General features: G+C 53.2%; 2 protein-coding genes across 4 annotated transcripts in view; one reads left to right on the forward strand and one right to left on the reverse strand.

Moving 5' to 3' along the window:
• The window catches only part of GATD1 (glutamine amidotransferase class 1 domain containing 1), an 87293-nt gene that overhangs the window by 27454 nt on the left and 33187 nt on the right, over nt 1-26652 (reverse strand). The window lies entirely within an intron of this gene.
• The window catches only part of EPS8L2 (EPS8 signaling adaptor L2), a 56499-nt gene that overhangs the window by 16054 nt on the left and 13793 nt on the right, over nt 1-26652 (forward strand). The window contains exons 2-11 of the mRNA XM_062000600.1: nt 3746-3810; nt 5146-5201; nt 17717-17781; nt 22461-22622; nt 23512-23661; nt 23808-23887; nt 24018-24157; nt 24492-24571; nt 24839-24965; nt 25289-25377. Coding sequence (XP_061856584.1) covers nt 3767-3810; nt 5146-5201; nt 17717-17781; nt 22461-22622; nt 23512-23661; nt 23808-23887; nt 24018-24157; nt 24492-24571; nt 24839-24965; nt 25289-25377 — 993 coding nt within the window. The 5' untranslated portion in view covers nt 3746-3766. The remainder of the gene's footprint in view (nt 1-3745; nt 3811-5145; nt 5202-17716; nt 17782-22460; nt 22623-23511; nt 23662-23807; nt 23888-24017; nt 24158-24491; nt 24572-24838; nt 24966-25288; nt 25378-26652) is intronic.

Here is a 26652-nt window from a genome sequence, read left to right on the forward strand (position 1 = left end):
CCAAAGAGAAGAGAGAGCTGTTGTTCCTTCCCATAGAACTTCTACACCCTTGTTAACATTGCAGCTCCCTCCTCAAAGAGAGTCAAAACAATGTATGGCCTGCTTCCATTTGCTATAAAAGTCCAGAAATGGAGCAGAGACAACAATGCCAGGCCCCTGTCCCCACTGCGAGGGTGTTCGGGAGGGTATTTGAGCTCCAGGGACAAGACAGTCCGGAAAGTCAGGGACTGAGATTTCCTTTGCTTGAAAGGACAATACAACCACCCGCCTCAATGTCCTTCAGCACTGACTTCTGCTGGCCTCCCTAAGGCCCTGTGTTTCAGCACATGAGACCTCCCAGCCTGGGGCAGGTCACTGTGCAAGGCTTTAGCCAGGCAATCGAGTTTCCCCCCACCAGAAGCATCCCTCCAGGCACAATGTGAGTGCAATTTAACTGCTGGAACCCCTGTCTCATTAAATACTGTGCTTATGTGCAAGGCTCAGCTGGCTTGCTTGGTGACCCATGGAGACACACTGCCCCACACCATCAAAAGAGTTGGTCTCAGGAGAGTGGATTTGATAAGGCTGAGTCGAAGGCAACCCCTGCACAGCCACACATCACATGGATAAATTTGCCTGGTCACCCAGCTGGGGAAGGAGGAGAGAGCAGCTGCAGGGAGATCAGGAACCCTCTGATCAGGGAAGTGTGACAGTGGGGAGAAGACAACGTGCACGTCAGAGGTTGCAGAGTGTGGGAGCTCTGAGGGATGCCCCACAGGGAGGGAGAGCCCTGGGGAAAGCCAGACACTCGGCCCTAACTCCATCTCGTCTCTCACATCTTCTCTTTGGCTCTGTCCACATTCAAGGGGAAGTGCTCTCAGCTCTTGCTTCAGTTTTTCAAGTCTGGATGCCTCTCAGTTATGCAAAGTCATTATAAAGTCTCTAACCTCTCAGTAATGTGACTCCCCCCTCCCCCAGGTAGGATTCAATTAATATCAGGCAATTTAAACTGAACTAAAAGCTCTGGCGTGAGCCTGTGGCCTGGTTTAGCTTGGCCAGCATCACACCACACCCTCACTTCGGTGAACACAAGTCTGAACACAGACACGGCCCTTAAAGCAGCAGGAAGAACTAGGCAAAGGTTAAATAATGAAAACAGCATGAATAAATCAAAAGACAGGAGCCCAGCAGGAGAAGGAGCTGCTGACTTGGCAGGCACTTGCATTGCTTCCAGTTTCATGGCCTGGTTTGGGTGCAGGAGGTGAGGGACAACCTGCCAGCAGCGCTGGGCAAAGGGAGAGGGGACGGAGGGGGGTCACAAATGGCACCAGGGAGCACTTGCTCAGGCAGGTCAGAAGGAGCCATTTCTCATGTGAAATGCAGTGCTTCTGCTGGGCCAGGCAGAGGGCTGTGGGAGGGTCAGGCTGTGGCTGGGACTGCCAGCAGCACAAACCCCTCCTGCTGTGTTCCCAGTGCAAACCCTTCTGACACCTGCAGAGTCCAGCAGCATTTCCACTAGCCAAGGTACATGGTGGCTTTTCCTGCCTTTCTCCAGGGAGCCCAGCTTCCTCTGGCAGTGTTTCCCAATAAACTGCCACGAGACACAGACCTGGCTCATTTTACAGGTCTCACTTCACCCAGCAGCTGAGCTGCAACCTCTGGCACTGCCACAGGCTCTGCTCCTCGGGCAGCCATGCAGGGTTTGACCAGATGGGCTCCTCTAAAAGCAGAGGCAGATCCCCAGAGTTTGCCTCTGCTCACAAAGGAGAAACAAGAACTAGGGTGACCTTGGCTGCATCCCTGGTTCCTGCTGATGTTTCACAGCCAGGGCCTGGGAGCAAGCTCTGAACTCAGGGGCCACACTCGGTGCCACTTCCCCGCTGCAGCAGCCTGGGTTTCGGTCCATTAAGGACACTGCCTTGGGGCAGCAAGGGGAAGGGAGCCAGCAATATTGCATTAATGAGCAGAAACATTCCCAGCTATGCTCATCAGCCACGCACTGAAGTGATTGGATGGTGTAAAGTAAACAGACCAGAGCTGGGGTTATGAGAGAGAGTTCCCTCCCCTAGGTATCTATGCTAATGCACACAGAGATCTGGGAGATAGGAACTGTTTGAGGGATGTAAAAGGAAACCAGCAGACAGCTATTAACAGAGGAAAAATTCACAGGCACCCCAGCTTGGGCACAGAGATAGGTTTTATTACACTCAGAGGGGCTGGCAGAACACCAAGTGTCTATTTAACACGGATATGAACTGATAGCTCTGTGTGTGTGTGTGTGCCTGGAGTTCAGTACCAGCAAAAGTAGAGAGGATTTCATACACCAGCTATAAAACACACTCCAAACGACTTTCTAACAGTGCCTCAGTGCTGAGGAGTGTTTCTGTGACCCAAAGCAGGCTGCAAGCTGTGAGCCCAAAGAGTAAGTGCACACCGACCGCATGCTGGGCTCCACCCCAGAGCTGCACCTCCACAAAACACATCCCTCTGGCTGAGGTGCAACACCAGGGAGAAAAGCCCGTCCCTGCCCTCACCTCAGGGTGAAACACGGGGAGCAGAACACCACAAATGAGAGTTTCCAGCAGGAGGAATGAGAAGGGATGCTGCAGGAATGTAGGGCAGCTCCAAGCCCTGCAGCAGTCAGCCTCGGTGGGGGAATCCCGGGGGCCAGGGATGACTCTGGAGCATTCCCTGGGGATTACACACACCCTGCAGCCTAAGTTCAGTTGCCCTCGGTGAGGCAGCTCCTCTGCCTGCCAGGGACAGCTGGGGAGGCACACACCAAGCACGTTCAGGGTCCTCTCACAGACAGACACACAGGTATCTTCCCTCAGGAGCCTTTAAGGCCAGAGCTTTGAATTCTAACAACCCCAGAATGAGGTGAGCAGGGTCTGAGCCAGGTGCAGCAAAGGAGAGGTGCTGAGCACCCAGCTCACAGCAGGTCCCCTGAGCTTTTCAAGAGGGAATTAAAACAACCTGAAGGCTTTACCTTGGCTTTCCTTCACCTCATGCCCTACAAAGCATCCTCTGAGGTTTTATCATACCTTCCTTTCTCTTTCTCCCCCCCTTGCAGTTCAGTGCCTGGATTTCTCAAACATTATTGATAATTCATATCTGAAAGAAGATGCAAAACATCAGTGAGCTGAGCCTGGCTGCCCCTGCCCAAGCCCTCAGCCATCCCAGCACGTTCCTCTCCATCCTTCTGCTGCCAGTGGAGCAGCATTCACCATCATCTCACTTTCCTCTGTGTGGGCAATACCCTGCCAAGGGTATTTTAACAACTGGCGTGGAGCTTCAAATGGCCACGTAACAAATGTCAAGGGATGAACTGTAGGCATGAAAAATGACTGAAGACACTTTGAGTCGTGAGCACGAGGCCAGAGGGATCCATATGCTTGGTAACAGCCTGTGACAGAGCCTGAAGGCCAAGGCCACAGCAGCCCCTGCTCAACTGCAGGCAGGGCTGCCTGGCTAGAGACAGAAACAATTGCTGAAATACCACAAAGTGGGGGAGTGCCTGGAAAGGCCAGGGATGGGCAAGAGGGGAGAGCTGCAAATAGGCTTCAGAAAGGCAAGAGCTGTGAGAGGTGTGTGAGGCACAGGGCAGAGAGCAGCAAGGAAACCCCATCCTGCTCACCTGGGTGCTGTCAGCTGCCCACGCTGCTGCTTGGGGACCCCAGACCAGGGGTGGGAAGGACAGCACACATAATGCATCTGAGAGCATGTTTTCTAAACCCTAACCCTGTCTTTTCTGCTTCTGCTGCAGTTGCCTGTCCTGCAAAGCAACATGAGTCTCAAAGGGTCCCTCAGCAGCAACCCTGGCTCCTCAAAGTAAGTATCTCCATGATGAGCTTCTCCCATCTCACCCCTGGCACCACCACACTCCTTCCTACCAGCCAGGAGGATGCTCCTAGCAATCCCCCTTGCCCCACAAGCCCCTGGTGATTGCTTCACCCTTCCTGGCCTCATACCTCAGATGTCCTGGGGGTTGGTAATGTCATATGAGGTGCAGAGAGAGGAAAGAGACATCAGGAGCCTCTCCACCTGCACTTTGAGGTTACAACAGCCCACAGCAGGTTCCTGATGGAGCCAGAGCAACCAGCTCTCTCCCTGCTTCCTGCACAGGGAGGTGTAGGGGTATGAGCACTGTGGGCAGCTGCCTGTGCTCAGAGGGACACAGGGGCAGAGCAGAAAGTAGCCACTAGCCACGTACTGACTTGCTGCACCGTGCAGGGCAGTCTGACCACGGGGCCTGAAACCCTGAGGTTTCACTTTGATCCAGAAAAACACTGTTATCTCCCATCTGCACACTCCTACACACAACCCAGGCATGGTGGGGTGGCCCTGAGGGGATGATGGAAAGCACATGTAGAGACCTGACACCCCCAAACTCAAGCACTTACACACAGTTACATCCTTCCACAGTTTTAGTGGGACATGATCTACATCTGAGCAGGATGCACCTCTCAAAAGGGTCCATCATGGGAAGGTTTAGAATGGAGATTGGGGAACACTTCTTCAGTGAGAGGGGTGTCAGCCCCTGTGCCAGGCTGCCCAGGGAGCTGGGGGAGTGCCCAGCCCTGGAGGGATCCCAAAGCCCTGGAGCTGAGGTGCTGAGGGCTGTGGGTCAGGGCTGGGCTGGGCCGGGGGTGGGCTCCAGGAGCTTCAAGGCCTTTTCCAACCAAAATGATTCTGTGATTAATAAGAGATCTTATCTTGGCATTTACACTGCTTATACAGTGAGGTTTGGGTGGACTCACTTATAATCTGCATTTCCCCACACTGCTCCCTGTAACAACCCCATTGGGAGCCACAATCCTTAAAAGAGCCCCTCCAGGAGCAAAGTCCTTCCAGGGGACAGCGTGGGTGATGGTAACTCTAGTGGGGACAGGCCTAGATGGGCTCCTCTGTCTCCTGTTTCCAGCTGCAGGGCTCAGTGACATGTGCCTGTGGTGTGGATAACAGCTAAGGTTGCAGCGGGAGCTGCTGGCATGGCCAGCCCAGCAAATGCTTTCCCTGCTAATTCAGAGTTGTGCCACATCTGTTGGATGTGATGAGCAGGCAGAGCTGGGCCCTCTCGGGCTTATCATGTGAGCTGCAGGGTGAAAAGAGATGTTAAACACAGCTGGGAGCTGATGGGTTCTTTGTCCCTTCCCTCTTTTCCAGTGGCAGCGTGGGCAGGGCAGACGGAGCCTCCAAGCTGAGCGCAAAGGACCTGTACGGTAAGTCATGGCCACAAACACATCCAGGGTCTCCTACAGCAAAGGCACCTCTGCAGAGCTGGACAGGGCTCTGGGGGAGTTCTGGGCTGTAATTCAATCAAAGGCACATGAACCCACACCTCCACCTGCAGCAGGCTGGCCTGGCACGGCAGCAGAGATGCAGCTCACCTCCCTGCCCCTGCCTCCCGTGCTGGGCACAGCTGGGATTTTGTGAGGACAAGTTACACAGAACCTTGCTTACCCCCATCCCCACCCCTCACACAGATCCTCTCCGGGTATGGCAGCAAGATAACCCGATAAAGGGCCTAACAAAAGAAAGGCTGTCCTCAGCAGGTTAATGATTATCCTCTTTAACTACCCAGTGAGCCATGACAACTCCAGTGTCCTTTGGCTCTTTGGAAGCTGAGGGAATTGGTAGGATGGGAGCCTGTGCAGGGCCTGATGCAGCTTGTTTACAAACCCCCCCAGCTCCAGAGGAGTCACAGGGTGCCCCTCGCTGGGGTGATTCTGGTTGATCAGAAGTTTCCCTTTGCAGCTGTGAGGTGAGGTTGGGGCTTTGGTTGCTGAACGCTGGAGGTTTATCAATGGGGAATGGCTTGGAGCAGTGTCCCACCACTCACCTGTGTTGCCTGAGGAGAAGCAGTGCTGGTGGGAAGGTGTTGGCTGTACTGAGTGGATAAAGTGCTAAACAAAGTCCTCGTTAACTTGGATTAGTGGCAAAGAAGTGCAACACCAGAATAGTAGTAGAGCAGAAATTTGGTGTTACTTGGCTGGGGCTGTTTGTAGCCTGGATGCTGCAGCATGGGCAGGTGCCAGGCAGGGTCCTGAATGGTATGAAAGAACACATGAAAGCCTGGAAAGGTGCAAGAGTTTGGGTGCTACTCTGCTTTGCACACAGGGCTGCTGGTTCAGGTGAGCTCCTCATACCTCCCACAGCATCGCTGCTTCTGCTGGGCTCTGAAAGCTCCTGCAGATCTGACCAGGGGCAGCAAGATTATGGTTGCAAGGGAAGTAGCCATACAGAGAGGAGCAAAAAGGAAACCCAGAGCTGGCAATTACACTGGAAACATGGCACGTGCTCAGGTTAGTGCCCATGGGCAGCCCAGGGCTCTCAGCAGTCGGGGTGGGATCTAGTTGCGAGCATGAGGCTGCCTTTGGGGCCTCAGACCACCCCTCAATGCCTACACTGCCAAGGCTGCCACAGGGAAAGGCCAACAAACTGTCCCCTAAAACAAACACAAGCTCTCAAATAAGTCATTTTCAACATCTTTTATGGGGTTTGTCTTGCCTGGACACACCCCAAAGCCCAGTTTCACCAGGGATGGGACCTCTGACCAAACTGCAGCAAACCATAAGTCCACGGGCCAAACCTCAAGAGGAGTAAATGAGCTGCATGTTATGTCCCTGGCAGCTCTGAAGCCCAGCATGGGGTGTGCAGGGGTTTACTGCTGCCACCAGTAGCTGCCTGAGTACAGCTGCAGGGTTTTTGCTGGGCAGAGCATGAAACCCACCCCCCTAACTCAGCATGCCTTTCCCACAGGACACTCACACGTGTTAAACCAAGATTCAAATGTCTGAGTCCCCTTTGCACTCAGGTCTTCCCTCCCCCAATAGCAACTGCTGCTGTGAGCTGGCACATTTAGGGGTAGAAGGCAGGCAGGAGCTAACATTCCTGGGGGAATTACATTTCATAATGAAACATCCCATCAAGCTGAGCTGGCCTTGGAGATGTGCTGCTGCTGCTGCTGAGGGAGGGGCAGAGCTTGGACCATTTCCATCCTTCTGCAGTGTGGTCAGGGAACCTGCTTCTGCACTGGGGCTGCACTAGATGACCTCTAAAGGTCCCTTCCAACCCCTACCATTCTGTGATGGCCAAACTGGCCAAAGCCCTGAGAGATAGTCCCCCAGCTCTATCCCTGCCAGACCTGATGCACTTTCTAGGTGCTCAGCTGTCCTCAATAGAGTTTCCTGGCTGTCATGGGAGCAGGATACTCATCTTTTCCTTCCCCCTCAGCAAAACAGCACCACGTTTGCTCAGCCCCATGTTCTGGAAGAGTCTGTGGCTGCCTGCACAGAGCGAGCCCCAGCTCTGCTGGCAGTGGGGGAATGGCTGGCACCTATCAAGTTGCCACCTTACTCAATGCACAGCAACCAGCTGAATGAATGTTAATGCACACCATAAATAAATTAAGCTGCTTCTCCACTTACTGGCATCTGCTCTGAACCCAGATGAAAGCCTGTGGGGGGGGAAGCAGCATGGCTCTGGCAGAAGCCAAGGGAAGGGCTGGAGGAAGCGTTTCTGCACGGTGCTTTGGGCAGTGGGCTCCTGGTGTGTGACACCCTGGAGGCTTCTGCTGCTGCCTTCGTGGTTGATGAGACAGTGCTGTCTCGTGATGGATTAGACAGGGTAACCAAGAGAAGCTGCAGAGAGTCCAGGGGGGTTTAATGGTTACAGTGGATTCTTCATGGGGCTGTAGGGAGGAAATGGCTCTGCAGCAGCTTTCAGAGCAGACTCTGTTCAGTGTTCACAGCCCAATCTGTTTGGCAACTGTGTCTGTCCCCTGGTGCTCAAACACTTGTCAGTGTCCCTGGCCAACTCCCTGGGTGTGCTGGGGCACAGAAGTGCCTGGCAGCTGTGGAACCAGGCTGGTGTCTGGCAGGGCTGCAGGGCAGAGGGGTGGGACGTGGAGGGGCACTGCAGGGTGTGAGATGGTGGCCTGGCAGGAGGGCAGTGCTCACCTCACATCCCAAGCTGTGACACCCAGCCAATTGGCTCCAACCTGCCTACCCCATGCTCCATACACTCATTCCTGGGAAAGACCAAAGCTTTTCAGGGTACAGAGCTGGAAAGGGGATTTTGGAGCAAGAGAAACTGCCTGTAGCATAAGTTAGGCTGGTGAAACGTGGTGCTGAGCAGCAGCAGCCTGTGAGGCACCAGCACTTGACACTGCACACCCCCTGTAACCCAAGAAAGGCTTCGTTGCTGTAACAGGACACGGGGCACTGAGACAAAGAGAAGAGCCCTTCCTGCCTGCCCAGCCTGGCCCTGCATGGGTATCATCTGCTGGGGCAGCCGCAGGGAGAAACACTCCAGCGGTGCTGGCTGCCCCTGGCTCTGCAGAACACACGTGGCAAAGGGGCAAATGGTGCTGAACAGTCCCAGTTAAGGAACTCCTGGGGGTCTCCACAGCCCTCCCTCGTCTCTCACTGAGGCACTGGGGTCCCTGAGCTGAGACTCACCAGTGCCCAGTGTGGCTCCCACACTGCCTGGGCTCCTTGCCACTGGCTCTGTCCCACCCTCCCCACTGGCACCCTGGGGAAGCACAGGGTGAAGCAGGGCCCTGGGACTGGCACAGCTTGTACACGAGGCTTGTGCCAACTCACAGATGGTCCCAAGAGCAGGACAGAGACCTTGACTCGAGACAGCGTTGCCTTCCCTAGAGCTGCACTGTGAGTGTGTGCTCACCATCAATGGCTGGGCCCCATCACCAACAAGCAGCTCATTATCCACTGTTAGTTACCACCTGCCCAGGCCATGAGCTTGGTAAATGTCTTGGCTAGAGACCTCCAGAGCACTGGACAATCAGACTGGCACACAGCTGTGTCTGTCTCCAAGCAGGAGAACACATCTCACCCTTGGGCACAGCTTTCCCCTGCCCTTGCCCTTTGCCAGGGCAGCTTGAGAGCTGCTCAGAGGAGGGAGCATCCCTGCCTGCATCCTCCCAGTGAGCCAGAGCTCTCCTGCAGCAGGTGAGGTGAAAGGCAGTGCAGTTTGCCCCCATGCCATTGCTGTTTGCTTCCCAGCCCACCAACAGAAAGCCCTGATCCAAGTCAGAGCCGTGCCTGAGACATGAACTCCCCTTCCCCTCTGCCACCTGCCCTTGAACAACTCCCTTGTCCTCCCCCACTGCTCCCTCGGTGCCATTTCAGTTGCTTTCTTCACATCCCCTTTCCCACTCGAGATTCCAGCTTCAGATTACCCCGGGGCCCCTCCAGTGGTGCCTCCTGGGCCACCCTTTCATTCAGAGCCTCAGACATTTAATCCTCTGCCTGGAACTGAAAGGAGCAGCCAGCATTCCCGTTGGCTCCTGCACAGCAAACCTCATCAGCTTGTTTCATTAAACCCAAGTTCCCTCACTCTCACTAGATGTGTCCTGCCACTCAGCCAATGTTATTACCAGCTATAGGAAGGTCAGGGAACAACACTTTGGGTTGGCTGGGGAGAAATAATTTGGCAGATTCCTTGCAGCTCTGGTTTTAAAGAGGCACAGCCCTCAGCCCAGGAGCTCCTGCCATGCCTGACACCAGCACACACAGTTTCTCCAGGTGCTCAGGCCAGGAGGTGGGTCTGGTTTTTATTTGCTTTCCTAGAGTGGGTTGTGTCCAGCCAGCAAATGAGGAATGAGCACCTGGGCCTGAGCTAGTGGCAAGTACAAAGCATGCCAAGGAGGAATTCAGCCTCCTGACACCTACCAGCAGCTGCCCACAGGCTATCAGTGAAGTGCTGCCAGAGACCATTCATAGCTCTGCCTGCCCCAGCCTCACACAGCCTCCTCATCCACCTCAGGAGCTTCCAGATCATGTACTAAAGGAGCCAGCCAGGAGTGGTGGCTGCCCCGTGCAAAGATTCCCAGGGTCACAGGCACCCATTCAGCCAAGCTCTGCCAGTTCAGAACGTCCCACAGTGCTCAGAGGAGAACCAGGGAGCTTGATGCTTCCAAAACGGAGCTCAGCCCACACTGCTGGCCACAGGGACCCCTGAGCAGGACAGTGTGTGCAGCAGCAGGAGCAAGGAAGGGACCTGCAGGCACCTCCCTGCCAGGAGCTCAGACACAGCAGGTCTGGGCAGCTCCCTAAACCAGATCCTTGAGTAACCCTGCAGAACCTGGAGCGTCTTCCCACTCGGTGAGGAAGCAGGAACCCGTGGGATGGGCAGATGTGTGGTCAGGCTGTCAGACCAGAGCTGGGCCCAGGCTCTGATGCTGGGGCTGGGTGCTGAGCATTTGCATTGCTGCCATGAGTCCAGGGAGGCACTTGCTGCTCTGTTTCTCCTCGGGAGGGCTGTGTCCTGACCTGCTGGTTTGGCACAGAGACTAGCTCATGCCACCCTGGCAAGTCACTAGAAACAGCATGTGCACTGCTAGATAATGTACACATAATGTAAAGAATTGGCAAGCTCCAGCAGGCAACAGGCAGCTCCCTTCAGCTGTTCTGAGGGATGTGGAGGCCAGGGAGGTCTCCAGGTAATTAAGGACAGGCCCTTGGTCTGATGCTGCCAATACACCACTGGTTCCTTATGGAATGCTTCCCCCATGTCCACCCCCACACTTTCTTCTGTGCCTCCTGCCTAGCAATAGCTGAACATCTGGGGAGGATCAGGGAGGATTCTGAGTGATAAAACTAATTAATCAGAGAAAGATGTGCATGGAGGGCAGGCTGAGGCCTCCACATCTCTGCACCACAACTGACTCTGGCCCCATTGTACAGCAAGAGTGTTTGTTTAGAATGTAAATGGATGGAAAGAGATGGTATCTTAGGACTGAGCTCTGGGATCCTGCCTGTAGCAGCCTGTCCCCTTCCTGAGCAGCTCAGCATAGCACCACAGCCAGCAGCAGGGACACAGAGCTCCAGTTCCCCCAGAACACCATGCCAGGGCTGTTCTGCCTTCTCATAGACACATGTTTACCCTCCATGCACAGGCACAAGTGTCTGCTGTGGGGAGATGTATTGCCATGCAGTGGTACCCCAGCACTGTCAGCAGCCAGAGGTGCTTTGGTCCTTCCTCTCAGCTAACATCTTTTGGCTGTCTGCTTCAGGGTCAGATAGGAGCCCTTTTCCCTCCGCCCTCAGCTGATGTTCCCCCTATGAATATTCACAGGCCATTTCAGAAGCTGGCAGCAGAGGCAGAGCCCAAGGCCAGGCACCCCTATGACCTTTCCCCCCACCCTTGCTACCACTGGTACATCATACTGGGGGTGCTCTGCCCTGCTGGCAGAGGCCATGCACAGAGACAAGCCTGCTTCTGCCCTTCTTTGCACTGCTCTGCATCCCAGCTCTAACCAAGTTATCTCAGCTCTAAGCTGCTGCCAGAGTTTACCCTGCTGAGCACACAGGCTGTGGGGCTGAAGGGAGTGTTCACAGCCACATTCCAGCTCCCTGCAAAAAAGGGTGGTGCATGGAAATGGGGAGGGATCTTGGCACACAAGATGTGGCTTGGCTTCCTGGGCCAAGCTGATAACCCCTCTGCAGGACCTGCATCAATCCTGCTTTTCTCATTTGTTACTCTCTCTCTCATCCCTTCCACTCACCCACATAAAGCCCAACGAGACCCTTTCTCTTCCAGCCAAGATTTTAGCCCCATCACTGTGATTTCAGCCCAGCACAATTTGAGCTCTGGGGTAAAATCCACCTTGCTACCTCTGCAGTGTCCCAGCTTCTTCCCTTCCCTCATGGGGCCACTGGGAAACCCACAGCACTGCTTATCTGTAAGATACTGGCAACAGATACCATTCTTCAGAGAATGGCTTTGCAGCTTTCCCCACACCTCCACATACAAGGCAAGATCAAATCTAACTGCTTAGGGAAGGATTGAACAAAGGAATTCAGCTGAAGAAACCGTTTATAGCTGGGTTTTATTTCCCCTGGAAGGGATGGCTTAGGGTTCACTGGGTCAAATCCTCAGGCAAGAGATAAGACAATGTACTGAACTGTGTGCATGTCCACTCACCCAGAACCTTCTGGATCCCTCATGCCAAGCACTGGGGCACAGCAGCAGATCACACCAGCCATCTCCCTCCAGCCAGGCTGGGATTCCCATGCTATGAGGGGGGTTTTGTGTCACCAGATACCAAAAGCAAGGCACAAAGCTCTGTTGTTTTCCCCCTCTTTGGCTCTCTTGGAAGACAGAAGGGAAAAAGCACAATGTGGGCTCAGCTTGTATCACCTTCAGATGTTTCCTGTACTGCTGGACATCAGGAAGAGCTTTTTCACCTGGAAGGTTATGAAGCACTGGAAGGGGCTGCCCAGGGAGGTGCTGGAGTCCCCATCCCTGGAAGCATTCAAAAGATGCACAGATGAGGTGCTGAGGGATGTGGTTTGGTTTAGTGATGGGCCTGGCAGTGTGAGCTTAGTAGTTGGACTTGATGATCTTAAAAGACTTTTCCAAACATCATGATTCTGTGATTTGATGATCCTGCCATAGCCCTGGAGCTCTCCTTGCCCTTTGCAGCCCAGCCCAGGTCATAAGCAGAGTCCTCCACTACTAACAGCAGAGTGGAATTCATAGAGGCATAGGATGGTGTCTAAGCTTTGACAGCAGCTGCCATCTAATTTGCCATCATCACTATACTCCTGTAATGCTCCTTCATCACCTGGGGATTATGCAAATTCTCTGCCTCCAGAGGCCTGCCTGTGGGTTGGATAACACAGAGCTCAAGCCTTCTCTGTTGCAAGCTGCTGCAGAAAGGCAGAGTGTCCTCACAGGAGAGGTGTCAGATACACTGGGAGGAAATGAGCTGCTGATGCCAAGCAGACAGCATTCATTCATGCAAAATTCAGCAGCCAGAGGACAGGGCTGTGCACAAGGGCAGCACAGGAGCCACCCAGGACCTGCCTTCCAAAGTCCTTCCTGGCCAAGGGAGTTCACCTGCCCAACATAAAGGATCACCCTTGATCTGCAGTCAAACACATCTCCCTGCAGGCTTTGTTCTAGGCATGGCACATTCCCTTCAGCCCACTGTGACCAGAGACAGATTTCACAGAATCCCCCAGTGCTGGGGCTGGAAGGGCCCTGCAGAGCTGCCCCAGCCCCTGCTCCAGCAGCTTCCCCTGGCTCAGGGGGCACAGGAACGTGTCCAGGTGGGGTTGGGAACCTCCTGAGGAGCCTCCACAGCCTCCCTGGGCAGCCTGGGCCAGGGCTCCCTCCCCTCAGCACCAAAGGACTTTCTCCTCCTGGGCCAGGGGAGCTGTTTGTGTCCCAGTAAGTGTAAGTGAGGGTAAATAATGATGCATCCAGCCACAGGAAGGTTTGCAACGTTTCACCACGTTGCTCGGAAGGAAACAAACCAACCCCCACATGCTCCTCAGAGAGATGGGGCCTAAGAGTGGCTATTTTGTGATTTGCAGCCTGGATTTTGACTTCCTCCTGTGTTTAAAATCAAAACTAAATGCTGGGAAAGGAGGTTTCGGTGTTCTGGCACCGCTGTCCCCCGAGAGCCCGGCTGTTCTCACACCTCGGGGCTGTATGTGCAGGTGCCAGGAGGCAGCACACAAATAAAAGCTTCCATGGGTGTGGGGGCCAGGTAAAAAGCCAATGAGACAGAAGGGATTTCACAAGGAACAAGCAGACACCTTAAAGAAAGGGACAGGAAAGAGAACACACAGAAACACCCCCTTCCTCACCCCGGGCAGCTTCTGGGACGTCACTGGAATGGCATCCTGAGACAAAATAGAGGCACTTTGTTCTAGTTCTGCAACTCAAAAGGTAATGCAGAAATTCTCCCAGAGACAAGCAGCAGTGGGGGGGGGGGGGGGGGTATCTGCATTTTCTCCCTGCTCCAGGGCTTGCCTCTGCCTGAACAAGGCTTCTGCCCCCCAGCCAGCTCACCCCCAGGCAGGGGATGGGAAGTGGTGCTCTGCAGAGCACGTCTCCAAGGGCTTCCCTAAACCTCTTCTCAGAGCTGCACACTGAAATCTCCCCTGACCATGACATGTGCAGCTTCTTTGAGCTTGGAGGATGGGCCAAAGGCATTAAGAGGGGAATCCAGAAAGTCTGTTGGCAACCAGCCACAGCCCTGACCCCTGCTCCAGCTCCACGGGCTGCTCAGCCAGAGAGCCAGTGTGCTACTCCTGTCAGAAAGCCAGTCTGCAGTCTGGGAGGCTGCCTCTGACCAGAGACACAGACCTATGCTACTCTCCCTCTGGAAACCCTGTGCCCCTGCCATCCCTTCCCCAGCTCCTGACTTGGCTCTGCCACCTTCCTTCCAAGGCTGCAGACATTTGCCTGTCCTACTGTACAAAAGCCTTTGTCTCCAGACTGACCACCTCAAGCTTTTTTCCACTCCCTTCTGAAAAGGAAGGGATGGGGTGTCTTAAAACCCAGTCCTGTCTCCATCCCACACAGATGCAGTGTTCCCATTTCCATTGGTGTCATCTATTTACATGAGAAGTGCTTGGTGAGGAAATTGAGGTTACAGAGAGAAAAAAGAGTCACTCACACGGGACACAAATCCCTGTGGTGTGTTGCCATGTGCCCTCCTCCAGACCTTGCCCCACATCTGAAGTAGAGCAGACTGCAATTAAAACACACAGCAAACAGAAAATGCCATGGAGCCCTCAGTGGGGGCCCAAGGAGGGACACGGCTCTGCTGAAATATTCATTCATTTACTCAAGGTCACTCTGGCCAAGCAGGGAGCTGAGCAGGGGGTCTGAGCTCTTCCCCCCCACACTGTCCTCACTCCACCCTTGAGTCAGCACTGGCAGTGTGAGAGGCAGCAGCTCAGAGATCTGGAGTCTCCCTTAATGTTTCCACCAGCATGCCCATCAATGAATCATTTCTATTTCTGAGCAGCAGCCACTTCAGGGCTACCAGGAGTTAGCTGCAAGGCAAAGCAGCTCACTTTTGCCCAGCAGTATTTGAGGCCACGTCTCAAATACTGTGCTCAGTGTTGGGCCCCTCACTCACTGCCACAGGGACACTGAGGGGCTGGAGCTGAGGAAGGGGCTGGAGCACAAGGGTGCTGGGGAGGGGCTGAGGGAATGGGGGTGCTGAGGCTGGAGGAGAGGAGGCTGAGGGGAGGCAGCAGCACTCTCTGACACTCCCTGACAGGAGGCTGCAGGGAGATGGGGTCAGTAATGAGTGACAGGACACGGGTAAATGGGCTGGAGTTGCCCCAGGGGAGGTTGAGGCTGGAGCTGAGGCTGAGCTGTTTCCCTGAGAGGGGTGTGAGCCCCTGTGCCAGGCTGCCCAGGGAGCTGGGGCAGTGCCCAGCCCTGGAGGGACCCCAAAGCCGTGGAGCTGAGGTGCTGAGGGCTGTGGGTCAGTGGTGGGCTGGGCAGGGGATGGCTCCAGAAGCTTCAGGGGCTTTTCCAACCGAAGTGATTTTGTGCTGCTATGAAAGGTGAGCAGCCCAAGCTGAATCCCAGCCCTGGGGCCAGCCTGGCTCTGGAGGGCCACCTGCTGGCCGTGGCCGCCGAGCCCCAGCCCAGCTCGGGACACGCTGAACTGGGCTGGGTTTGCAGGAGCCTCAGCGATGCCTGGTCGCTTTGGAGCAGATGTAGAGGACGGGCACAATAGGTTTTGTAGAAGACACCTGCGTGGGATGGGAGCAGCCAGGAGGCTGTGCTTTCCTGGTCAGGGACCCTTTTCCTGGGATGTAGTGAGGAGGGAAGGAAAAGGCTGTCAGAGCAGCGCTGCCTCTGTCACTGCTTGTGTGGACTACACCAGCTTTCCCTTCTTCAGGTGCCCCTACCCCTCTGCCCAGAGCAGAGACCCAAGGCAGGAGACCCACAGGGAGGGCGGGAGTGAGACCTGGCACCCTTCCTCTCTTCCTCTGCATGCACCCAGGCTCCTCTCCCTGACCAGCACCTTGGGAGTCCCCCCACTGTCACTCCCACAGCAACCACGATAAGATACGCTCATAAAGGCTCTGTTAACAAAACATGCAAACACCACAAAAGCAGACGAGGTGCTGCTCCCTGCTCCTATCACTCACATTCATCAATCACCCTTCCTCCTTTCCTGGCAATGCACACCCTGCAGCCCGCTCCTGTCCCTGCCAAAGGTGGCCAGGGTGCAGAGAACCTGGCTCACGGCGCTCACTCCTCGGGCTGGGGCTGGGCAGCTTCTCGGCAAAGCAACTTGAGCCTCACAGCCAAGAGCGGGAAGGCAACACTGAGGAGGACCATGGCTGGCCAGATTGGGAGCTAAGAGGCCACTTCATAGAGGGGAAACAAAAGAGTAACTTCAAGAGCCAGATAGGAAACAGTCACTTCTCTTTTGCTCAAAAGCAGGGGGTGGAAGGCAAGACAGTAGGAGTGGCAGACCCAGAACTACAGCTTGAGCTCCTTCAGCCCTGTGAGCTGAGCACATTTACACAGGAGGGAAAGTATGTGCACAGAGGCAAAGCAGGGAAGAACTCAGTGCAGGGGCAGGTATTTGTCATGTTGGGCAAACCAGAAGCATGCAACACTTGTAGTTTTGGAGGAAAGCAAAAGGAAAAACCAAACAAACCACGTTTCAATTCAAGTGTGACGTGCTGCTAAAAACAGAAACTAAGGAAACACTTTGGAAGGCTTTACCTGGGCCTTGCACCACTTCTCCAAAAGATCCTTTTCAAATATAAACTTGGAGCACACCTGCATGGGTTTCTGTGAGGACATCCCACTGCCCAGGGGCCAGCCTCTCTAATGGGAACTTTGTGAAATGAGACCACACATTCTGTGTTCAAAGAGAACAGGAGAGAAGCCAACATCCCTGCAGAGGCATTCAAGAGAGCTTTGAAGTAAGCCACAAATAACCTTAGATTAATACAGACTTCCTTAAAACCTGAGCAGCCCTGATGGTGTCCCCTGGTTGTGGCTGGATATTCTAACACAGGCTTCAGGAAGGGTCAAAGTGTCTAAAGCTGCCGGTGAGTTTTGTAAGCAAAGCAGAGGTCAGAGGGTGTTCTCTGCTCAGGAGGAAGTGTTTTCACTTCGGATGACCCCAGATCACTCTGGCCCAGGAGAGTTACTCCTCAGGTGTTGAAGCAAAGGATCTAAGGCATACCTGAGCGAGGATTGCTTCAGCAGTGAGAGCTGGTGGGGTGAATTCTCACAGGGTTGTAGTCAACAGCCTCATGAAATTCCAAGCATTTTTCCCCCCAGTTGCTCTTTATTGCTGCTTACTGTAGGAGTGAAGATTTGTTGCCTCATAAAAAGACTGTACAAGAAAGTGGGGTTGTGAGTGGCTGGCCTTGATCCCTGCAGCCCTTCCTATCTGTAAGTACAGCCCCGTGCTGGTGCTGTGCCTCGCCAGGAAACGCAGGAAAGCAAACCGAAACCCTCCCGGGAGCACTGAAGGGTTCTTCAAGAGGACAATTGAAAGGGCTGTTAGTCCAAACTGCTGGGTTGTGGTTGGGCTTTTAATGTTTGCCATGCACATGTCATAGCCTCCTGCCAGCCTTCTCCAGGCACCTCCCCAGCCCTCTTCAGAGAGCTTCCCCAAATCATTTGTGGTCTGGGGCTTTGTCCTTTACGCTGGGTTTAGTTTCCTCCACAATTGGTGCTTACCTCCAGGAATCAGCAGCAGCATTAAGGGATACACCTTGACTGAGCACCCTACACACCCCTTGTCACAAAAGTTAATGTCACTAATGTGTCTCATTATCCCCAAGACTCTGACTGAAGCTGGAAACACACAGACTATGGGAAGGACCGCAGCACCTTCTCATGAGGGCTGGAACTCTCAGCCCCCAGGTGCCCGTGGACAGTCACTACAATGAAAATTTGATTTCTTCCCTGTTTTTTTTTTCAGAACAAAGGAAAAAATACTCCAACTCCAATGTCATCATGCATGAGACTTCCCAGTACCACGTCCAGGTGAGCACACCATGGAACAGAGGGGCTGAAGGGCCACCATCAGGGATACATGCTGGCAATGCACCGTGTTTCGTCTGCCCTGGCCTTTCCTTAGGCCAAAGAGGAGCTGGGAACCTTCTTACAATAAGATAGTGTTGCTCTTCACACCCTGGGAAAGGAAAACAACTAAGCTGCTTGAAACTTACTATTTCTTTTCCACAACCCCTGTAGATGAACTTGTCTGCTGAGCTTCCCACCCAGCTGGATGCACTCACTCTTTCTAGCTCCTGGACTGTAGGACATGCTCTCAGACTTTGCCATCGCTGTAGTCTCCCTCCTTGAGCTGTCACCATGGCCCTGCCACCCACTCTCCAGGGGCTGAGACCACCCAAGTCCTCTCAGTCACACATAACACACTACTGAAGCTAGGTTCATCAGGGCTTCCTACCTGATGGACAGGAAAGCAAAGAGCATGTGTAGGTGGAGCACAGGAATTTCTTCAACACACACACTTGGAGCAGATAAAGGACTGTGAGAGCAGCACAAGTCCTGAGACAGTTCCATTCCCAAGACTGACCCCACTCCTTCCTGAGTCAGAGGTTTCAGGCTGGACTGGATCCCTCCCCTTTCTGTCTTCTCCTCTCACATATTACCTGCTCTGTTTAAAATCAGTACCAGCCCTCCTGCCTTCATTTCTCTCTCTGCTGCTCCTCACATTGGAGAGCAGCAGTGGTTCCATTATGGCACGGCTTTACTTCAAAGCCCAAGCAAACAGCCCCTGGTCCAGCTCACAGATGCTCCCACAAAGCCACAAACAGCTTTCCATGGCACAACTCTGAGTCCCTACAAGTGCTATAGCAAAGCCAGGTCCACACTTTGTCATCTCCCAGGCTGTGTGACACAAGGTCATCCCTGACCATTTGACTGTCCCTCCCTTGGATCTCACACCCTTCTGTCTGAAGAGTGGGAGAGAAGCCCACGTCAGACAGACTGCCGTGGGGACGGGGAGAGAAACTGAGACTGGTCACTGCTTCTGCATGTCCTGTGTGTGAAGGATAAGAAGTTCCTGGCTTGTTCCCCTTCTCTTGCTGGACTACATCTAGGACCAGTGTCCAGGGACGTTTTGAGATCAGCAGCAATAATCACACCCCTCTTGCTTTGAGGTGTGATGTGCTTGGGAGGTCACTGTCTCAGGGACTTACTGTAGAGGCAGCACTAGTCAGTTGTGTAGCTGGACACTGGGTCATCACATCCATACAGTCATTGTATGGAGGAAATAAGTGAGCAAAGGGGATCACATGTGCACCTCTTTTCCACTTCCAATTTATATAGAAAATGGATATGAAACCATCATTTGTCAGAAACCTCTTTCCTTTCCTGCTGAATAATCCAGATGCAGCAAATGAAAGTGTTGAGTAACTGGGGAGAGGGGAATGAGGAAAAAACCCAGATGTCAAAGACAAGGGAAATTCTGTGCAAGGAAACAGGGAATGGAGAAGCTGTTGTTCTTTCTCCCTCCTCTCCATGTGAAGGAGAGAAGTGGGACCTGTTGTCCCTCTCATGCCTCTCGTTCAGCGTGGACAGGCAGGTTAAAAGCAGGGTTGCTGTGGTGGTTACAGGAACTCATCTGCCCAAACTGCCCAGTGACTATCACCTTTCAGTTCCCCCTCAGCTACTGTATCCTCTCTAGTAATTCAAAACCTCACAACCATGACAGGCATGAAGCCAAAGTTCATCTCCCAGTGTCACAGACTTGTACTTCTAAGAGGAGCCAGCCCAGCCACCCCATGCCCAGGGATTCCTACAGTGCAACATGCTGCTCTAGGAACAGAGATACCTGTGTGAGGCCAGCTGGGGCAACCAGCACTGAAACCCAGGCAGGGCTCATGAGGAAGGAAAACCCTTTATGAGGTTCACATTCAAATAAAGGAGCCTGTTCAGTTGCTTAAAGTGAGATTTGGACATTTAAAAAGGCTTGTTTGGAAGGAGACCCTGGTTTCCATCAGAGAGCCTAACTCGGTGGCCCTGCCAACCATCCCCCTCAGGGGCTCCTACCAAAGAAAGTCACTCATGGGAGCACAGAAGGGACTTTAAACAGTGGCATGTACGTCAGCTCTTCATTAATTGTGGCATGTGCCACCCATTTGTGAGTCTCTACCTTGAACTTTGACCGAGGCAAACAGGATTTCAGTGTCAGGCAATGAGGTAAGAGAAGGTTTCCTGACAGGAAGCTTTTTATATACCCTTTGGAGTAATCTATGAGCTGATCAAAGTTTAACAGTGGACAGAGTCACTGCCCATTCTTACAAAAGCTACCATAGCTGAATAGCCTAACAGGGGTTTTAATGACACAGAGGGGTTTTAATGACAGCAGCAAGCTCCTCTCCTTCTAACACAAACCAAGTCTAACGAGTCCCAGCTCGACAAGCAGCTCTCCCCTGCCTGAAAACGAACCTACTTACCAGTAAACAACTCAGGAATTTATAAAGACTGTAAACCTGGCAGTTAAAATAGTAGAACAGATAAGAATGTCTGTGACCAGATACAAACCAGTTCTCCTCACTGCTCAGAAAGCAGTTTGTCACCTCTGCACAGATAATATTGACTCTGTGAATAGCTTTTCGGGCAGCGCTTTATAATTACAGTAACGTGTACCTGAGCATGTTGTTCATAGCTGAGCACACAGCTAATCTGGGCTTTCAGCTCAAATACCTGTCAGGAGTTCTGTTTAGACAGTGCCTCGCCCAAGACCTTTACTTTACAAACACAGTCTTACTCTCTGCAGTGTTTATGCTCTTCTCTGCTCACTCCAGTCTTCCTGAATTATCCAACAAAGCCTTCCTTCCCAAGCCATCCTCATCCTCCTCTCTTGCGCCCCCCCCCCCCCAGGCACATGCTCATTGTGGACACTATCCACTGGGTTATTTAGTCACCCTCTGAGCTGAGACTGCTACTGGGGCACACAGATTTCCCATCCCCCCCCCAGCCCTTTCTCCTCCTCTTCTTGCATTTTACAGCAATGGCCCCCAGCCTTGTGGGACAAAGACTGTCTTTTTGTGCCATGCTGGACCCTGACCATTGATATGGCACCATGGGAGCACAGGGTCAGCACCAGAAACTGCCTGAATCCTGACAAGGTGATGTCAGATCACTGGGAGAAGGCACAAAGATCAGAGGGAGAAAAAGACAGACAAAACCCATCCCTGTACTGGGGACAAAGAGCCTCTCTAAATTTCACATGCAGCCCGCTTTAAAACGCACCCCAGTGTTCCAGCTCTTGCTTTGGAACCTGGCAGCAGGATTTGTACATTAAAGACCAGCAGGAGTTTCCACTGCTGCCAGCCACAGAGATGCCAAATGCCCCTCAGGACTGTGCTTTGGGGCTGGGGGCAACCATGTGGCAAGCCCAGGCAGACACAGTGCATCTGCACAGTACCTGGGTCTCCTCCCTGTCACAAGGGTTAACCTGCTCCTGGCTCTTCAGCTGACCCACAGCTGATCATGCTGAAACGTTATTCACCCTAATGCTATTGAGTAGGGAAAGTGGGGTGAGAGGGTTGTGCTGGTGGATGGGCCATTGACATGAGAGAAGGAGCTGGGGCCTGGCCTGGGAACCTCCTGGCAACAGACCCCTGGATCAGCTGTGGCACCGGTGCCACGGTCAAGCCCATCACTTGTCCATCCAAAAATCTCCTGCCCTTCTCTCCTGGAGAAAGATGGTTAGGACAGGGAAAAGATTCAGCTATCCCAGTGGGGCACGTTCTCCTTCCCTTCCCCTCACCAGGAAGGTGGCAGGGCAGCAAAGGGAATGAGGTGAAACAAGACCACCCTGCGTGAGCTGCTCCCGGCCCACAAGGCAGAGCAAGAGGGGAAGAGAGCACAGGCACCAAGCTGGCAGCAGGCAGAGCCCTGGGCTGGGTTTGTGGGCCTGGTGAAGGGACAGAGGGAGGAAAATCAGGGTAAATCTAGCAAAGGTACAGTGTAAGACAGAGGCAAATATCCAACACTCCCTTCTTACAGTCAGCAGCGCTAATTCTCATTGTCTTGAGGGCTGATTGGGGTACTTTTAGAGGGACAGTGGCACGAGGTCAGCTGCCAGCTTTGGAGCTGTCTTGCTGGCTGGCTCTGCAGCACAGCAGCTCTCTGGTGCAGCTGTGCTGAATTACCCAGGGCAAGGGACCTGGACAAAGCCCACACATCACGTGGATCACACCTCAGAGGACTAACAGTTGTCCATGGCTTGTGTGAGCTCTTTGCCTGGAACAAGTTCCACTTGGGGAGATTTGCTACATGAGATGAGCAAAGTGCAAGTGCTTTCAGGTTGGCAAGTGGAGTTTAACCATCATGTTTAGACTTCCCAGCCAGCTGCAGAAAAGCCAGGGGACTAACCCGTGTGTACCCAGCGTTTGTAACTGCGCTGCTGGACAGGGGCCAGAGCTGCCGCAATTGACAGTTGATGAGATAAATATGCAAGTGGTGAAACTCGTTATGAAAAGCCTTTCTGTGTTACAAAACCCTCGTCTTTCACCACGCCAGGCAGGTGCTGACAGCCAGAACGTGCACGTTCCGCAGCGCCTCTTTCACGCCCCTGCTCTAAAGGACAGACAATAGTTCAAGGCTTTAGAGGTGGTTTCACCACTGACTTACGGTGCACACACCATCCAAGCTTTTTAAGCTTGTTTTCTCCCCTCCAACTTCAGCACTTGGCCACCTTCATCATGGACAAGAGCGAGTCCATCGTGACGGTGGATGACGCGATCCGGAAGCTCATCTTGCTCAACTCCAAAGAGAAGATCTGGACACAGGAGATGCTGCTGCAGGTCAATGACAAGTCCATTCGCCTGCTGGACTGCGAGTCACAGGTACCCAGAGCTCTGCCAGAGCCACCCACCCACCAACACGTGGGGTGCAGCGCGTGCCCTTCCCCTTCTGCCTGGGAAAACAGTCTCAAAGGAACCCACACAAGGGCAGATCACTACCAAAATCCACTCCTGGGTGTGTGGGGCAGGTGGCTGTGGGATGATTTATTCACAGCTCCACAGCACAGAAACTCCAGGTGAAGATACCTTGAGCTGTGCTCCAGGCCAACAGTAAAGCTGCATTCTGTGGGAGGGGTTCAGACTTACAGGTCCCCACAGATCTGCACAGAGCAGAAGCAGGGAGGGAAGGACCTATTACTCGCATTAAAATAACACACAAGAGAACCTGCCTCAGGCCTGTGCCCTATTGTGACAGGCAATATGCACACAGGGCTCCTAATCTGAGGGGCAAGAGCAGACAAAGAGTGGGAAAGAGATAGTGCTGCCCTCAATTCAGCAATGAGAAGCTGAAAGACATTAGCCCAAGGTCATCCAAGGAGACAGTGGGAGGGCAAGTCCCCCACAGAACACACCTTTCCTCCCAGTGCTCTGCTGGGATGCATGACAAGTGTCCTGATGCAGGTAGAGCACAGCAATAAGATGATAGTGAGAATCAAAGCCCAAGTTATTGGGGTGTCACACTGGGCTTCATATTCAGGACTCAGAGGAGAGCAAGAGTGCACCTCTGTTTGATATCCACCTCTCTCCTATTCCACGGTCCCAAGCCACTGCCCCCTGCAATCCTTGGCATGCACCAGAGCTCAGCAAACCACTGCTGAGAAGCACAAGCTCTGCCAGGTCTCTCTTGTCAGACAGGGATTTCATACCCAGGACCACTCCCCATCAGTTCAATACCTCCCCATTGCCTGACCCCTTCCTTTTTCTCTTCCAGGAGGAGCTGGAGGACTTCCCCCTGCCGACAGTCCAGCACTGCCAAACGGTGCTGAATCAGATGCGCTACTCCTCCATCCTCCTCCTGGTGTGTCAGGACTCGGAGCAGCACAAACCTGACATCCACTTCTTCAACTGTGACGAGGTGGAGGTGAGCAGAGCACTCTTCACTGCAGGGAAACGGAGACCAAAATACGCTCCTAGCTCCCTGCCTGCCCCTTCTTCCTTTGCCCACACAGAATCCTCAGCCCTTTCCAAATCAAAGCCCTTTAAAGTCATCCCTGTTTTATCTTTGAGGCGGAGATGGTTCACGAGGACATAGAAAGTGCCCTGGCAGACCACAAGCACGGGAAGAAGATACGGCCACAGACACTCAAGTAAGTGCTGCAGGGCACAGCTGGGAGTTACAAAAACCAGAGCCCCATTTACAGTGGTGCCTTGGCACACTGGTCTCTCAGACACAGGAGCAGGCACCGACAGGCTTGTTCTGCATCGTTTCCCTTCCAGAGCAAACCAAGAAAAGATCAAGCAGAGACAATCCATCCTCCCACCACCACAGGGGCCGGCTCCCATCCCCATCCAGCACGACATGCGAGGCTCAGGGATGAACAAGAACCGGGTGGCACCTCCTTCCCAGCACAACCCAGGTACTGGGAGCGCTCAGCGAGGCTGGCCTGGAGATGGGGCACTCAGGGGCCTGGAGGGCTCTGACCACAGCTCTTCAGGACTCAGTCCTTGCTCCTACTGGAAATCAGGCAGTGTATCGACACAGAGAGGGCTGGCAGGCAGGTGCTGTGACCCTGGCAGGTTTAATCAGCAACTGTGATCAGTTCCTGCTCATGGTGATCTCCTGAGCTGCTCTCATAACCCAGAATAAACAACTCAGCTGGGAGTTACCATCTCATGAGGCCTTACATTTCATGCAGCCAGCTTTCAACCTCTGACAGTGAACATATTTCTGTCTCCTTCCCTTGTTTGCAGACTATGAGCGACGAGGCTCCAGCTGTCAGGACCATGAAGAGTCCCGAGCCATCTTAGCACAGAAGATTGAAAAAGAAACGGTTGGTATCAAGGAGGGGCCACAGTCAGTAGGCAGAATAGAGGGAGGAAGCAGAGGGCAGACATTTACTGCATGATCTAGTCATTGTTAAAGTGATATCCACCGTGCATGTGAACAGAATTCAGCTGCATTTTATGCCTGGATTCCTCACTCCTGTGTCTTCTTCCAGGAAGCGAGGCAGACATGCAGTGGCATGCTCTAGGGCTTCCCAGCTGCCTGCACTTTGGGTTCTCTTTGACCTGGGCTTGTTGCATTTCTGTCCTCACAGCAAATCCTGAACTGCACACTGGATGACATCGAAGTGTTTGTCGCCAGGCTTCAGAAGGCTGCAGAGGCATTCAGACAGCTCAACCAAAGGAAGAAAGGGAAGAAGAACAAGAAGAAAGCACCAGCAGGTACAGTGCAGCAGAGAGAACAAAGGGGGAATGCAGGGGCACAGAGGAAGGTCAGGAGGAGACCTTAGCTCACACCCTAGCAAGGTCAGACTGCTGCAGCAGCACAGCTGTGGACCCAGCAGCAGCTGCACCACTTTGGAAGGTGCCGCTGGTCTGTGGAGGCTTCTTGTAGAGCACATAGCGAAGCCTCCAACATAAAGACTTTTGGCTTCTCTTGAACACTTGATGTTTAGTAGTCTCAGCACCCCTTATTGCTGTGTCTTTTGCATGCCAGCAAGATGAAACTTGCCCTAATCAGTCTTTGTCTCCACCTTCTCCTAAAGAGGGCATGCTGACTCTGCGAGCACGACCCCCGAGCGAGGCCGAGTTCATCGACTGCTTCCAGAAAACCAAACTGGCTTTTAACCTCTTGGTAAGACACAGAGGGTGTTTCTGTCCCACACAGTGCCAGGGCTTTTCCCTCCCCATGTATCACAGTGGGCAGCACTTAAAGTGAGATTTGAACTGAAAACACTACAAAGGGATAAAAGTGTGAATTTCAGATTCTTCGGAGCCCTGAACAAACCTTGTGTCAGGTTGTGGCTTGGGCCAGGCTGTGAAACTGAAACTGAGCAGCCAGGAGCCTTCTCTTTTCAAACACAGCCCTGAGTTAAAGCATTTGTGAAGCTGTGGGCTTAGAGAGCCAAGAACTGCCATGCCCACTTTGCCAACAGCTGTGCAAAGGCTTATATAGACATTCCCCCTCTAGATCTTTGCTTCTGCTCGTGGCCTTTAAAATAATCTGGGTAGCTTTGAGCCAGCTCTAGTCCTTGCTACCCTTGCAGGCATGAAGCAGAGGCCTATGCATGCTTTAATAATAAAAGTCTAAATTGTTCTATCTGATTCTGTCTCCAGAGGAGCTACAGAGCTGCCTCAGCTAGGGGCCTGGAGAGTCTCTGGTTAACAGTAGCTAATGCCCCCCACTGCCTTGAGATTCCCGCCTCCTCTCTCTCTCTCCCCTGGAAGAGCTGCCACCTTCAGAAGGGGATGAAAAGCAGAAGCATAAAGATGCCTCCAGGGCTGCCAGCTCTGCTTAGTGAAGCACATGAGACCAGGAGAGTAACAAGACAGAAGGAAATGCTATCGGTCCTGACCAAACTTGCCCAGGGAACACAGCCTAACCAGATCCTTCCTGAGGAGTTATTAGTAAGGAAACCACAGAGACTGTAAACAATTGACACCAAGCTCCTGCCTCTTATTTTTTAAGAGGCAAATATGCATCGTTTTTGCTTGCTTGAGAACAGAACTGAGCCTTGGATGTGGCAGCCCTGGCCAGCAATTGCTGCTCTCACACAAACCGACCAGGTGCCACACCACGCAACCAGAGCAGGACGTGAGCTTCCCTGAAGCAGCACCTGAGGAGCCTGCAGTATAAAGAAATCCCAGGCAGGATGGTGCATGTCAGGCCTTTCTGACTGCTCATACAGCTGAGAGAAATGCAGGGGAGTCAGTGTGGTCAGCCAAAGCCATAGCCCAGGTCTGTGCTGATCTCCCAGCAAAAGGCCAAGAAGGAGAGAGGGGAATCAGTGGTGGAGCAGTGCCACGTCTGCCCCAGGGCTGCTGTCACACACCACGTGCCTGCACAGCCCTGCTTCATTTAGCCACCTTGCTGCCATCAGTTGTTCCACACTTTCCACTCCACATTAAT

Source organism: Colius striatus, chromosome 7 (assembly GCF_028858725.1).
Source record: "Colius striatus isolate bColStr4 chromosome 7, bColStr4.1.hap1, whole genome shotgun sequence".
NCBI lineage: Eukaryota > Metazoa > Chordata > Aves > Coliiformes > Coliidae > Colius > Colius striatus.